At 42.8% G+C, this 16028-nt stretch overlaps 1 protein-coding gene across 1 annotated transcript; it reads right to left on the minus strand.

Moving 5' to 3' along the window:
- Positions 1-241: 241 nt before the first annotated feature.
- Positions 242-6782, minus strand: Il36rn (interleukin 36 receptor antagonist). Its single transcript, XM_032901884.1, has 6 exons — positions 6613-6782; positions 6360-6487; positions 6203-6255; positions 4065-4150; positions 2909-3036; positions 242-2704 (listed from the first exon to the last, which is right to left on the minus strand). Exons 3-6 carry the CDS (start codon positions 6232-6234, stop codon positions 2480-2482), a joined length of 471 nt encoding a protein of 156 aa, XP_032757775.1. The 5' UTR covers positions 6235-6255; positions 6360-6487; positions 6613-6782; the 3' UTR covers positions 242-2479.
- Between the last annotated feature and the right edge of the window lie 9246 nt (positions 6783-16028).

The following is a 16028-nucleotide window of genomic DNA, read 5'->3' on the forward strand; positions in this document are numbered from 1 at the left end:
TAGGAATGTGAGAGACATCCTGGTGTGCAGGTGGCAGATGCAGCATTGGTCGAAGAGGAATTGGACCCTATAGGAGCAGCTAACAGTTGACGAGCGAAGCACGACCTGCATTAAACAGGCTCTTTGGGTTAGTGAAAGGCTGGTGTTGATTCTGAGAAGGAAAATGGAAGGAGTGGAGACATAAAGTTTTGATCACAATAAAGTAACTGTGTATGCTTCTCTTTCTTTGAATATTATTTATTGCAGCTTATCAACTTTCTGCAGAATGAATCTAAAAGCAACATGTTTAGTTCATGGGGTTTCTGTGGGGAAACCTTTGCCTTGGAGCAGCTTGGTGGGGGCAGTGCTGCTTCAGTTTCTTATGAGGCTGCAATCAAGACAGCATCTGGCTTGCAATGGCTGCAGGGCAGGCCATGCTCCTGAGCTCATACATTCAGCTGTTGTCCATGGGAGACTAGCTTCCCTCATATGCTCTCTCTAAGGGGTTGCTTATAGCATAGAAACTGGTTTGCCCCAGTGTGAAGAGAAAGACCAGGCCCTCCAAAGCCATTAAAGTGTCATTCAGAACTACTCTCCGTAGTAGCCTGCTGGCACCTCTGCCATATTTCACTAGCCCAGAGGTAATATGGCAGAGCATCAGAGGGAGAAGACTTGAGGAAGTAGAGACCACTACCAGCTCCATTCAATCCCTCCAGCTGCTACCACCAATGACTTCACACTTAGTAACTTAGAGCAGTGGCAGTGTATTCTGTGCAGGGGACCAGAAGGTTGAGACTAAGGTGTCAGCAAGGCAGAGCTCTCTCAGATGCCCTAGAAAGGAACCTTTCCTCCCCACCCCCTTTTTCCCCCCAGAGGATTTTTAATTTTTTTTTTTTGCATTTCAAATGTTATCCCCTTTCCTGGTTTCCCATCCGTAAATCCTCTATCCCCTCCTCCTTCTATGAGGGTGTTCTTCCACCCATCCACCCACCCCTTCTGGCCTCCCCACCCTGACATTCCTCTATACTGGGTGTCGAGTCTTGTCAGGACCAAGGGCTTCTCCTCCCATTGGTGCCCAGCAAGGCCATCTTCTGTTTCACATGCAGCTGGAGCCATGGGTCTGTCCATCTGCACTCTCTGGATTCTCTCCTCTTTCTTGCTTCTGGTGGTTTGCACAGTCCGTGGCCCTCTGGCTGTAGCAGCCAAGTCACTTCAACCTTTGCCTCTGTCTCATGTGGGCCTTTCCCCTCTGCCCCTTCTGTGTCTACATTATTTTCAAAAGACATCAGTCCAGCACTTTACGTTTAAGATCATAGTAGATTTGGGAGGGACATGAATTTGAGGAGGAAACTTTCCAACCAGCACAGTAGCCCTCTAGGAAGTTAGCTGTGACTCCTTGGAATTCCAGGGGTTTGTCCATCCCAGGTTAAAGCACAGGATAGCCTTTCCCCTTTCCTTTCCTCCCCTTCCTTCTTTTCCCTCCCTCCACTCCTTTCTTCTTTCCTTTATTTCTTCTGTAAATACCTTACCCAGGAGATTAAAGCACAAACCCATCACATTCTTCCTAGCTTTTCTAGGGTCTGCCCCTTGCTCCCTGCTCCTTGCCACTTAGAGTAGCTGAGCTCAGTTTGGATTTCACTTCAGCAGATGGTGAGGATGACCAGAAACTTTGTCTGTTTCACTTCCCTCTATATTGATTCCTTTTTTATTATTATACAAACGACCCACCTCCATAAGGGAAAAGGTAATAGATACAGATAAAAGGAAAAGTCACCTGTCTTGCCCTCACTTGGACATGGCTACAATTGATGTAAACACTCCAGACCACCTTTAAAATATATAATATAGATAAGTATATTTTAATTAAGATGAAATTACAAGATGAGTTATTTAGTAGCAATCTCTCCCCACCTATTGTTCACAAGCTTCTTCTTATGTGAGTGGAGACAAGAATCAGGAATTTTTATTGTACCTCTGGTTTCAAACCAGGACAGTGTGCCTGGCCACCTTCTGTCCTCTATCCTGACATCATCCTCTCAGTCCAAGGCCAGAAAATGAAGGCAAGGATGAGACAGGCAGCAGATGTCAGCAGCAAGATCAAGGGAAAGGGCCCAGCCAGTCAGAAAAGTCTTGGTGCCCCCTTGTTCTCCCGGACAGACGGGGATGGCAGGACTTCTGAGGTACTGTGTCAGATCTTACTATGCATGAATAATTCCCACCTCTCCCTCACCCAAGACTATTTTTATGTTGCTCTGTGTTGGTCCTTTGTGGTTTCTATTGGATTCCATACCAGAGGCAGTACCATCTAATTGGAAAGAATCTACACATTGGGCTCCAAATACCAGAAGATTTGCCAGCACTGGGACACAGGAGAAGAGAGTGCCTATGTGCCTTATAAGTCAGAAGCAGGAGTCCTGTGAGGAAGGAGAGGAGTAAGTTACCCAATATGGGGCTCCCCTACGACCACCTCTGCTTAGGGAGTTTGGGGAACCACACAGCCCTAGTCACACTGTTGAAAGTAGAAGTCTGTGATGGGAGCATCCCAGGCGGGGTCCTCAGAGATCTGAGTGAGCCTGACGGGCTGGTCAGCTTCGGGTGAGGTACAGAGAAACCAGCCTGGGTAGGCAGCAGACTCGAAGCTAGAGGTAAGACCCAGATCGCGCCGGTAGAAGGTGAAGCTCTTTGATTCCTTGGTCCCGAGGTAGAGCTCCATAATGTTCACTGGCTGTAGAAAAGGGCATGAAGGATGAGATACAGGAGTGGGCAAGTGGCGGAGACAGGGCGGTGCTAAACTGGGCAAGGAAAAAGGTCCTTAGAGTAGACCTTTTGGTGCCTTCAGCAGCATCCAAAGGAACTTAGCCTGAGTGGCAGCCTGGGTGTTCTCTGCGTCTCCCAGCTCAGGCCCGGAAGATGCCGCCGTAAGACTCACCTCAAGTTTCAGAATTGGCTCTTTCTCTGTCCCACAGGACAGGCACTGGCTTCCTCCTTGAACACCCAGGATGACAGGGGACAGACTGGCATCCAGTGCCCGATTTGGGACAACGCTGATCTCCTCACCTAGAGGAAAAAGGCAAGAGGCAGGAGCTTGGGTGTCCTGTCCACTCTCTCTGAGTAGGGGCTCAAGGGAAGTAGAGCCAGAGTGAGGCATCCTCCGTCCCCACACATGGATAAGGCTAATATCCTGCCACCTGGCCCAGACAAGACATCGCAGCACAGGAACATAGGTACACTATTCTACTCAATCTCTCTTTTATAAGGCCAAATTGGAGAAATTCTCCAAATTCCGCCCCCTTCCCCCAGCTCCCAGGCCTCTTTTCTGCATCTTGTATTGTCCTGTTAGAGTTCTATAGCCTCTGTGGGATTTCTGTGAACAGAACAGGATTTCAGTCTTCACTACATATCACACATGCACACACATTACATTGATACATGCATATGTACGTAGATACAATCACACATATGTATGTACCCCCATAAATAGTACATAATAAAAATATGTACACATTTACAGGCACACACAAGACAATGTTTATATGCATATTGTATGCACACATATGCTTACACACATATTTATATACATGAGCTTATGCATGCGTTCACTTATAGATAAACCTTCATGTATATGTTCAGCTTTTATATCTCCTAAGGATGCCCAAGTAAACACGTATGTATTGTTGTAGGCCTGCCAAAGTCAGAGGGCACCATAAGTAAGCAGGAGGCCAGAGGGTGGTCCCACTGTCCAGATCTCATGTCTGTGGGCTCTCTGGGGAGCACATGGAAGAGCAGAGCTCACTTACGTGGGAATGAAGATCTATTTTCGTCTTCTGCCAAGTATTGGCTCCTGTGGAGGCAGAATATTCAAAAGCCTATGATAGAATCACAGGCCATTTGTCCTGGAAAATACTCCACCTCCACACAGAGGCTTTACCAAGGTTTCCACTTTGTTTAAAGCCTGTTTTATGACTCCCTATCTGACTTGGTAATCCTGTGGTTTGTAGACCTGCCACTGGTTTACAGAATCATTTAAGGGCTTCTAAACACATACCCCAAGAGAGTACAGAGACCTAGGACTCAGAGATACCAACCTTTAATTACCTTCCCCGCATGCAATCCTCCAGCCAGCAGCTGGTTATTGTGCAGATACAGTACCTTCAAGGCTGAATCCTTCATTCTGAAACACCAGGAAGAAACAAGCCTCCATAAAGGATAGGGATGGATGTCTTACCTTGCCTTGGCTCCAGAAGGATCCCCCAAATTCAGGCATTTTGTCTCGCTCTATTTCCACAGTTACATAGTCATGCAACTTTCAGGCCTAGCTCTGCAAGATGACTGACTCTCTCTCCCTTCTTCTCATCTGTACCTGAAGTCTGTTACTTCCCCACATTCAATCTTTTACATATGCTCTGTTGGGCCCCTGTGAGTTGGAGCCTTAGACTCTTCAAAGCCAGGACCACTTCTCTATCTTCATTGATTCCCCTGATTCACAGGCTTCTTATCTTAAACCTGTCTTATGACCTGAAAGTTGTTTGGACATGTTTAACCCCTGCGGGAATCTCGATGAGCAGAAGAGGGTCTTACCTGCGCTAACTCTTACTGGGAAGGTTTGGATATGAGTTGGAACAAACAAAATTCTTTTTTGCTCTGAGTGTGACTCTCTTCATTGCTAAACCATAGCAGAGGGTTAAATAACAACCAGGCCTCTTCCTGATTAAAATCTGATGCTCACCTTTTTGTTTTGTTTTTGAGACAGGATCTCATTGTGTAGTCCTGACTGGCCTGAAACTCCTTCTATAGACCAGGTTGGCCTCATACTCATAGTTCTGCCGACTCTACCTCTCACTTCTAGTCCGACTGAACATTTCACAGCATGTTTGAGTCCATATAGCCATATATTTTATCCTGGGGACTTTCTTTTAAGTTTTATTTTTCAAAGTTACTTCTCAGCTGATTTTCTGAGATTCTGTAAGATGAAAATTTTATTCTACAATAGACCTCTGCAGTGTAAAATTGTCTTGATGTCTAGCCGAACATTGTTTGCATCTGTATGTGTACGGTGTGCATATGTGTCTTCATGTTCACATATGTGTTGGTGTATGTGTATGCATGCCCACAAGTTTGAGCATGTACATGGAGGCTGCAACTCCACGTTGGGTGTCCTTCTTAACCCTGCACCATTTTATTTGCTAAGGCAGGGACTCCTGTTGAACCTGGATCTTTCCAATTAGACTAGTCTAGTCAGCTTGCCCCAGGGATGTCCTGTCTCTCCATTCGGGTGCTGAGATTGGAGGTTGGCCTCAGACATACACTAGACTTTTATGTGGATTCTGAAGATACACATTCTGGAAGTCACATTTTCCCAACATGAATGTCTTTCTGCTTCTGTGGAGCCATCTTCCCAGCCAAACATGATGAGGAGGTTTCATTCCACACCCTCATTCTTAGAGCACTTTTACACAAACCATCTCATGGGGCTGAGCCTCAGAGCACAGACTTCCGGAGATTCTCCAACACTTTGTTAGCATAAGAATTGGTTCTAGGACCCCTGCCGAAACTAAAACCCACAGGTGCTAAGGCCATTAGATCAAATGGCTGTAGTATTTGCCTCTAACTGATATCTATCCTCCTGAATACACTAACCATTTCTATATAACTGTAATGTATTATTTACGGGAAGAGTAACTGGGAGGTCTGTATATGCGCACCACAGATGCAATTTTTCCTAATATTTTCAATTCAGTTTGCTGAGTCTGTGATTGTAGAAACCACAGATACAGAGGGCTGACAAGTTATAAACTGAGTCCAGTGAGAGTAAGGAGCATTGTCATCTGCTGCTATAAAATCTGTAGTAAGATGCTGAGCTCAGTGCATCCCACGGAGGGACTGTTACTCCCATCTCCAGCAAGGATCATGGAGAAATTAGTACAGTGTCTGGACTGATGCTAATTCATCATCATGGAGGCAATAGTGGAGCTCTCTAAGGGACACCGACTCTGCTCACCAAAGATGACAGGCTGCAGCGCTAAACTAGTTACTTGTCCCATCCCCATTCCACACTCTTAGATCCTGCTTAGTTTTTCCCAGTCTGAAGAAGGTCAGAAGAATTCCAGGAAATATCCTATCTTCCTAGCTACCTGTGATAGCCCAGATGAGAGAACGGCCCTTCTTGTCTACTTGAAACTCACTTTTCTGAGGACACCACCAAATCAGATGACCAAATACTCACCGGAAGCATAGTGCCCCACTCAGAACCATCATGAGCTCCACGATATGTAGACCCTATTTTGAAACAAACAGCAGGAAATTTTAGGCAAAGGCAAATCTGGAAAATCTGAGGGAGGCTTGAGTAGAAAGCATGCTCCAGAGCCTGTCAGTTTGTGAACAGCCTGTGTGAAGGAGGAGATTCTGGATCTGGAAGTTAGGAAAGACCCCACAAAGCATCCATCAGATCTCCCCTTTCTCCAGATAGGAGCCTGTGGATGACTGCTTGCTTCTCCAAGATGCCGTGGTCCTTTAAGTACATGAAATGCACTAATGATCCAGGGAGGAGCCTGAAACTCACTAGGGAGGAGCAGGTTTTCCCAGAATGGTTTCACACCATCCCAAACTTCCAAAAGCACCTGCCGTCGTTCTCACCTATCTCTCAATGAAGGAGCTTCAACAGTCGGCCTCCTTCCAGAGATTCAGAAGGACTTCCTCCGGCCTTTCCAATTCTCCAGGTACACTCAGCGACTTCAGGAAGTAGATCCAGAAAGCCAGAGCAACCTTCTTTCTTCTCTCTCTTTCTCTTTCCCTTCCTTCAGTCCCTTCTTCCTGCCTTTGCCAGACCTATGGAGCTGTTGGAGGCGGAGATCTGCTTAGGAATGTTTAGGCAACAGTTGTAGAAAAACCAGAAAATCCAGACAAGCAATAAAGAAAAATATGCATGCTGACCTGCCTTTGGATGCATTACAGAAAGTGCCAATACCTTTTCCTTTGAACACATTTAACCACAGGCAGCTTTCCATTCAGCAACACTACAGAAAGTATACTTTTTTAACCCACATCTTTAGCAGAATATCTTCCTATACCAAACATGATAATAACATGTAAGTGTACATAGCTCTAGTCTTCTACTCATCCACTTATCTTATTGATCCTTCCTGAAGCTGGGCTTGTTTGCTTGTTTGCTTTTGCTATAGAATATTATGTGTGACAAACTGCCACAATTATATACTTTGCCTGTCTTAAATACTTGGTTAGTAAAACAATATGTAATTATATAAAATAACTAATATGTTTTTAATACCTCTATAAACTAACAGAATTAAAGGTAAGCATCAGTGCATAACAAAAATGTTCAAGTTTTGATTCTTCCTGCAAACTATTGGTTGTTACTGTGGCAAATGTCTTTCAGGAAAGTAAATTGAATGTAGAAGCTGCCTTACATAAAATTGTTAGATGGACTACTATTTGACTAAGTAGAAACAACACTATAATATTTGCAAAAACAAAACAGTTTTAGGAAGAAGCAGCCTATAGGCAAAATAAAGTTTAAGCAAGATTGTTCCTATCTGTCAGAGAAGTCAATATTGTTTCATTAAAAAAAGCCAGACTGTAGGATAGCAACCCCATCCCTCACTTGATGCCCTGTTTTTCTGCTAAAGGTGGGTTCAATAAGTTCCCTTTCCCCATAGTAGGGCATTTCATCTAGGGTCCTGAGAGTCCCTCACTTCCCAGGTCTCTGGTACATTCTAGAGGTCCTCCCAACCTCCTTCTTCCCGAGGTCACCTGTTTCTATTCTTTCTGCTGGCCCTCAGGGCTTCAGTCCTTTTCCCTCACTCAATACCAGATCATGTTCCCCTTCCCCTCCCACCCCCATCCCCTTTGCCTCCCAAGTGGAACTAAGGCATCCTCACCTAGACCCTTTAGCTTGTTGACCTTGTTGAGTTCTGTGGACTGTATCTTGGGTAGTCTGTACTTTTTTTTTTTTTTTTTGGCTAATATCCACTTATTAGTGAGAACATACTGTGCATGTTCTTTTGGGTCTGAGTTATCTTACCCAGGATGATATTTTCTAGTTCCATCCACTTGCCTGCAAAATCCAGGATGTCCTTGTTCTTAATAGCTTGGTAGTATTCCATTGTGTAAATGAACCACGTTTTTCTGTATCCATTCTTCTGTCTTGGGACATCTGGGTTGTTTCCAGCTTCTGGCTATCACAAATAATGCCACTATGAATATAGTAGAACATGTATCCCTGTGGCATGGTGGGGCATCTTTTGGGTATATTCCCAAGACTAGTATTTCTGGGTCTTTAGGTGGGTTTATTTCCAATTTTGTGAGGAACCTCCAAATTGATTTCCTGTGTGGTTGTACCAGTTTGCAATACTACCAGAAATGGAAAAGTGTTCCTCTTTCTCTACATCTTCGCCAACATGTGTTTTTACCTGAGGTTTTGATCTTAGCCATTCTGACTGGTGTGAAGTGGAATCTCAGGGTCATTTTGATTTGCATTTCTCTGATCACTAAGGACTTTGAACATTTCTTTAGGTGCTTCTCAGCCATTCGAGATTCCTCTGTTGTGAATTCTCCATTTAGTTCTATACTCCACTTTTTGATTGGGCTGTTTGGTTTTTTGGTGGTTAGCTTCTTGAGTTCTTTATATATTTTATTTATTATCCTTCTATCAGATGTGAGGTTAGTGAAGATTATTTTCCCTATCTGTAGGATGCCAATTTGTCTTATTGACTATGTCCTTTGCTTTACAGAAGCTTTCCAGTTTCATGAGATTCCATTTATCAATTCTTGATCTTAGACCATGAGCCATTGGAGTTGTGTTTAGAAAATTTCCCCCTATGTCAATGAGTTCAGGTTCTTTCCCACTTTCTCTTCTATGAAATTCAGTGTATCTGGTTTTATTTGGAGGTCCAAGATCCATTTGGACTTGAGATTTGTGCATGGTGAAAAATACAGGACAATTTTTATTTTTATACATACAGACAGCCAGTTAGACCAGCTCCATTTATTGAAGATGCTTTCTATTTTTCCACTGGATGGTTTTAGTTCCTTTGTCAAGATCAAGTGACCATAAGTATGTGCATTCATTTCTGGGTCTTCAATTCTATTCCATTGATCTACCTGCCTGTCTCTGTACCAATACCACACACCTTTTTTTTTTTTTTTAACACTATTGCTCTGTAATATAGCTGAAAGTTAGGGATGGTGAATCTCCCAGAAGTTCTTTTATTGTTGAAGATAGTTTTCACTATCTTGGGTTTTTTGTTATTCCAAATTAATTTGCAAATTGCTCTTTCTAATTCTATGAAGAATTGACTTCAGATTTTGATGGAGATTGCATTGAATCTGTAGATTGCCTTTGGTAGGTTGGCCATTTTTACTAGTTAATTCTGCCAATTCATGAGCATGGGAGATCTCTCCATTTTCTGAGATCTTCTTTGGTTTCTTTTTGAGAGATTTGAAGTTCTTATCATAAAGATCTTTCACTTGTTTGATTAAAGTTACCCCAAGATATTTTATACTATCTTTGGCTATAGTGAAAGAGTTGTTTCCTGAATTTCTTTCTCAGCCTGTTTATCATTTTGGCATCTTCAGAACCCAGTTCTCCCACCATAAGAAGTCCTGGATACCCCAAAACACTGGAAAAGCAAGATTTTGATTTAAAATCACATCTCATGATGATGTTAGCAGACTTTAAGAAGTACATAAATAACTCCCTTAAAGAAATACAGGACAACACAGGTAAACAGGTAGAAGCCCTTAAAGAGGAAACAAAAAAATCTCTTAAAGAGTTATAGGAAAACACAACCAAATGGGTGAAGGAATTGAACAAAACCATTCAGGATCTAAAAATGGAAATAGAAACAATAAAGAAATCACAAAGGGAGACAATCCTGGAGATAGAAAACTTAGGAAAGAGATCAGGAGTCATAGGTGCAAGCTTTACCAACAGAATACAAGAGATAGAAGAAAGAATCTCAGGAGCAGAATATACCATAGAAAACATTGACACAACCATCAAAGAAAATGTAAAACACAAAAAGCTCCTAACCCAAAACATTCAGGAAATCCAGGACACAATGAGAAGATCAAACCTAAGGATAATAGATATAGAAGAGAGTGAAGACTCCCAACTTAAAGGGCCAGTAAATATCTTCAACAAAACTATAGAAGAAAACTGCCCTAATCTAAAGAAAGAAATGCCCATAAGCATACAAGAAGCCTACAGAACTCCAAATAGATTGGATGGGAAAAGAAAGTCCTCCAGTCACATAACAGTCAAAACATCAAATGCACTAAACAAAAAAAGAAGAATAAAAGCAGTAAGTGAAAAAGGTCAAGTAACATATAAAGGCAGAATTACACCAGATTTCTCACCAGAAACTATAAAAACCAGTAGATCTTGAGCAGATGTCATACAGACCCTAAGAGAACACAAATGCCAGCCCAGGCTACTGTATCCAGAAAAACCCTCAATTAACGTAGACTGAGAAACCAAGATATTCTATGACAAAACCAAATTTACACATTATCTTTCCACAAATCCAGCCCTACAAAGGAAAATTGATGGGAAACTCCAACACAAGGAGGGAAACTAAACCCTAGAAAAGGCAAGAAAGTAGACTTCCTTCAACTAACCCAAAAGGAGATAGCCACACGAACATAATTCCACTTCTAAGAACAAAAGTAATAGGAAACAAAAATCATTGGTCCCTAATAGCTCTCAACATCAATGGATTCAATTCCCCAACAAAAACACAGACTGACATATGTAAATCCAGAATTTTGCTCCATACAGGAAACACACTTCAATTACAAAGGCGGGACTTCCTCAGAGTAAAAGGCTGGGAAAACTTTTCCAAGCAAATGGTCTCAAGAAACAAGCTGAAGTAGCCATTCTAATATTGAATAAAATTGACTTTCAACCAAAAGTTATCAAAAAAGATAAGGCAGGACACTTCATCCTCATCAAAGGAAAAATCTGCCAAGATGCACTCTCAATTCAGAATATCTATACTCCAAATGCAAAGGCACCCACATTCATAAAAGAAACTTAAACTCAAAGCACACATTGCAGCTCACACAATAATAGTGGGTGACTTCAACACCCCATGTTCATCAATAGACAGATCATGGAATAAGAAACTAAACAGATACACAGTGAAACTCTGCAGGAATGGTCCAATATATGGAAATCCCTCAACATAACCCACTATATAAACAAGCTCAAAGAAAAAACCACATGATCATTTGACAAAATTCAACACCCCTTCATGATAAAAGTCTTGAAAAGATCAGGAATTCAAGATCCATATCTAAACATAGTAAAAATCAATATACAGCAAGTCAGTAGCCAACATCAAAGCAAATGGACAGGAACTTGAAGCAATACCACTAAAATCAGGGACTAGTTAAGGTTGCCCACTCTCTCCCTACCTATTCAATATAGTACTTGAAGTTTTAGCCAGAGCAATTAGTTAACAAAAAAGTCAAAGGGATACAAACTGGAAAGGAAGAAGTCAAAATATCACTATTTGTAGATGATTTAACAGTGTACATAGGTGACCACAAAAATTCCACCAGAAAACTTGTACAGCTGATAAACAACTTCAGCAAAGTGGCTGGATATAAAATTAACTCAAACAAATCAGTAACCTTTCTCTTAAAGGATAAACAGGCTGAGAAAAAAATTAGGGAAATGACACCCTTTGCAATAGTCAGAAATAATATAAACTTTACCCAAGCAAGTGAAAGAGCTGTATGACAAGAACTTCAAGTTTCTGAAGAAAGAAATTGAAGAAGATCTCAGAGAATGGAAAGATCTCCCATGCTCATGTATTGGCAGGATTAATATAGTACAAATGGCCATTTTGCCAAAAGCAAATCTACAGATTCAGTGGAATCCCCATCAAAATTCCAATTCAATTCTTCATAGAGTTAGAAAGAGCAATTTGCAAACTAATTTAGAATAACAAAAAAACTCTCAACAAAAGAACTCCTGGGGGACTCACCATCCCTAACTTCCAGCTATATTACAGAGCAATAGTGTTAAAAAGCTGTATGGTATTGGTACAGAGACAGGCAGGTAGATCAGTGGAATAGAACTGAAGACCCAGAAATTAATGCACACACCTATGGTCACTTGATCTTTGACAAAGGAGCTAAAACCATCCAGAGGAAAAAAGACAGCCTTTTCAACAAACGGTGTTGGTTCAACTGGAGGTCAGCAGGTAGAAGAATGCAAATCAATCCATTTTTATTGCCTTGTACAAAGCTCAAATACAAGTGGATCTTGGACCTTCATATAAAACCAGATACACTCAAAGAGAAAGGGGTAATGTCTCCCAGGTGGCTTATCACCGCTTTTGTGAGAATGGCAGTGCCTTTGAAATAACAGTGTACTCACTTCCTGAGCAGATAGGCACAAACAGTCCAGTGTCCCCTAGACTTAGGCTAATGGTTTAATCTCACTTTTTCACTTCATACTCTCATACTTGTGTGGTTAGTATCTTTACCTGTTTTATGAATGTGGAATCAAACACAGAAATATTCATTACATGTCCTGATATATAGTAACGTAAAAATGAGACAAAGAGAGCTGAACCCTAAACTGTTGACACCAAGCAGGATCAGAGTAATCCTTCAACTACCTGAGTGAACTCTCCTTATTTTTCTGGTCCCCATAGCACTCTGATTAAATTCTCACTCTGCTTACAAAACCCCACACAGTAAGGCTCTCACTAGCCCCTCCTTTTTCATTAAAGACAGTAAGAGCCAGCAACATGGACGCTTTTCTCTTACTTGAACAAGCCATGGATGCTTCACCCACGACCCTTGCACTGACTTATCTCCCTGTCCAGATAGCTCTGGACCAAGACATCAGTATGGTCCTTCCTCTCCTCTTCTAGGTGTCTGATTTAGTGCCACCTTCTCAGTCTGCCTTCACTATTGTATGCATCTGTTTTTGGTTCTATGCTCCCCCAACCATTCTTCATTTTCCCTATGGTACTCACCACCATTTAGCATATTGTGTAATTAATCAAATGTGGTATTATCTGTTGGAGTCCCTTGCCTAGTACTTCTGGATGCTAACCTCACATTAGGGGAGGTTTCCTCTGTCAGTGCTGTGGATGAATGAAACCTAGGCCTTTGGATCCTCCTAATATAGAAAGATTCTATACACACAGATACTGAACCAGAATGAATTGTATCCTTTCTCACACTATAAACACTGAGAAGCTGTCTAACACTTTATCATTATTATTTCATTTCCCAGAGAGATTTGATGCTTATAGATATGTTTTTGTTTTTGTTTTCTTGGTGGTGGTGGTGGTGGTTAAGAACATGGGTTGGGGAACTGGAGAGATGTCTTGTAGTTAAGAGGATTTGTTCCTCTTGCAGAGGACCAGGGTCCAGTTTCTAGTACTGGTATCAGGCAGTGTGTAACCATCTGTGTAATTCCAGTTCCATGAAATCTAATGCTGAGTTCGAATCTGTGGGCACTGCACTTACATGATCCACATATACACATTCAGGAACACACACACACACACACACACACACACACACACACACACACACACACATCCTTTTTGTTTGTTTGAGACTGAATTTTCCTGTGCAGCCCTGGCTTTCCTAAAATTTACTTGTAGATTAGACTGACCCAAACTCTACAGATCTGCCTAATTTTGCCTTCCAAGTTCTAGGATTGAAGACTTGTACCACTGTACTGGCTGGTTTTGTGTGTCAACTTGACATAAGCTGGAGTTATCACAGAGAAAGGAGCCTCTGTGCAGAAAATGTTTCTATGAGTTCCAGCTATAAGGCATTTTTTTCAATTGCTGATCAAGAGGGCAGGGGCCATTGTGAGTGGTGCCATCCCTGGGCTGGTGGTCCTGGGTTCTATAAAAAGGTAAGCTGAGCAAGCCAGGGGGATCAAGCTAGTACGCAGCATCCTTCCATGGCCTCTGCATCAGCTCTTGCCTCCAGGTTTCTGCCCTGTGTGAGTTCCAGTCCTGATTTCCTTTGGTGATGAACAGCAACTATTTCTCCCCAACTTGCTTCCTGGTCATGATGTTTTGTGTAGCAATAGAAACCCTGACTAAGGCGCCCCCCACCCCACCTTTTTTTTAAAGACCATGGATTAAAAAACATGGCTTTTGGGCCAAGATCAGCCCACTACTTATTTTACGAATCAAGTTTTACTGCAATACAACCGAGTTTATTTGTTGAAATATTGCCTATAGCTGCATTTACATTATGAAAGCAGAGAATAAATATTTATGACTGATACCCATACCTGCAAAAAATACTTACTACTTATTTATATAATTACTAAATATATGTATGTATAAACTAAATCAGATCAAGTCTAAACCTGTCACTAGCTAGAATATTGATTGAATTACATAATTTTTATCGTAGTAGTTTGAAAGAGACTGGCCCCATAGACTCAAAGGGGTTGGCACTATTAGGAAGTGTGGCTTTGCTGGAGGAGATGTGGCCTTGCTGGAGGAGATGTGGCCTTGCTGGGGGAGATGTGGCCTTGCTGGAGGAGATGTGGCCTTGCTGGAGGAGATGTGGCCTTGCTGGGGGAGATGTGGCCTTGCTGGAGGAGATGTGGCCTTGCTGGAGGAGATGTGGCCTTGCTGGAGGAGATGTGGCCTTGCTGGAGGAGATGTGGCCTTGCTGGAGGAGATGTGGCCTTGCTGGAGGAGATGTGGCCTTGCTGGAGGAGATGTGGCCTTGCTGGGGGAGATGTGGCCTTGCTGGGGGAGATGTGGCCTTGCTGGGGGAGATGTGGCCTTGCTGGGGGAGATGTGGCCTTGCTGGGGGAGATGTGGCCTTGCTGGGGGAGATGTGGCCTTGCTGGGGGAGATGTGGCCTTGCTGGGGGAGATGTGGCCTTGCTGGAGGAGATGTGGCCTTGCTGGAGGAGATGTGGCGTTGCTGGAGGAGATGTGGCCTTGCTGGAGGAGATGTGGCCTTGCTGGAGGAGATGTGGCCTTGCTGGAGGAGATGTGGCCTTGCTGGAGGAGATGTGGCCTTGCTGGAGGAGATGTGGCCTTGCTGGAGGAGATGTGGCCTTGCTGGAGGAGATGTGGCCTTGCTGGAGGAGATGTGGCCTTGCTGGAGGAGATGTGGCCTTGCTGGAGGAGATGTGGCCTTGCTGGAGGAGATGTGGCCTTGCTGGAGGAGATGTGTCACTAGGGGCAGACCTTGAGGCCTCAGATGCTCAAATGAGGCCCAGTCAATCTCTTTTCCTGCTGCCTGCCAATCAAGATGTAGAACTCTCAGCTCCTTATAGATACCATGACCACAACAACTCTTATAAAGGGAAGCATTTAATTGGGGCTGGCTTACAGTTCAGAGTTTAGGCCATTGTCACCATGGAGTCTCTTTACAGTCACAGAAACCCTAAGACATTTATGTATTTTAGGATTTTCATATATAAAGCGAGGATTAAAAATGAAAATAGTATTATTGAGTGAGTTAATACATGTGTTTAGCTCCTGGCACATAGCAGGAACTTGAACACCAACTATGCTACACCATTATTGCCCAAAGCAGCAGCTTCACGGTCACTCCCATCAGCACCAGTATAGTCTTCACTCTTTCCACCACATCGCTGATACAGCATGCCATCCCACCTAACTTTTGTTTCTTTGTGTAGAGGATGGTAGTTCTCTCCTCACAGAGATATAAGGACTGAATGAGGCAGAGCCTGTGAAGAGCTGGGTCAGCACAGAGTACCAATTATGGTCAAAATTTCCTGCTGTTTCCTCACCTCTTCTGTACTTACCGCAAGGAGTAAAGAGAATATGGCAGAGGCCAAGCTTACTTTGACCTAAATTCGAGGCAGGTTTCAAGATCAAATACCACCTTGCATGTTCATGGGCTGTTTCTCTACCCAACTCACCCTAATAAATGGATTTGGTATTGGGTTTCAAATCTCTGACAAGGGTAACCTTTGGTACACATTTACTGTGCCAGACACGGTGTTAAAGGACAGTTAAAGGTCTTGTCATTGGTCATAGAAGGCAAGGGCTAATT

This window comes from Rattus rattus, chromosome 5 (assembly GCF_011064425.1).
Source record: "Rattus rattus isolate New Zealand chromosome 5, Rrattus_CSIRO_v1, whole genome shotgun sequence".
Lineage (NCBI taxonomy): Eukaryota > Metazoa > Chordata > Mammalia > Rodentia > Muridae > Rattus > Rattus rattus.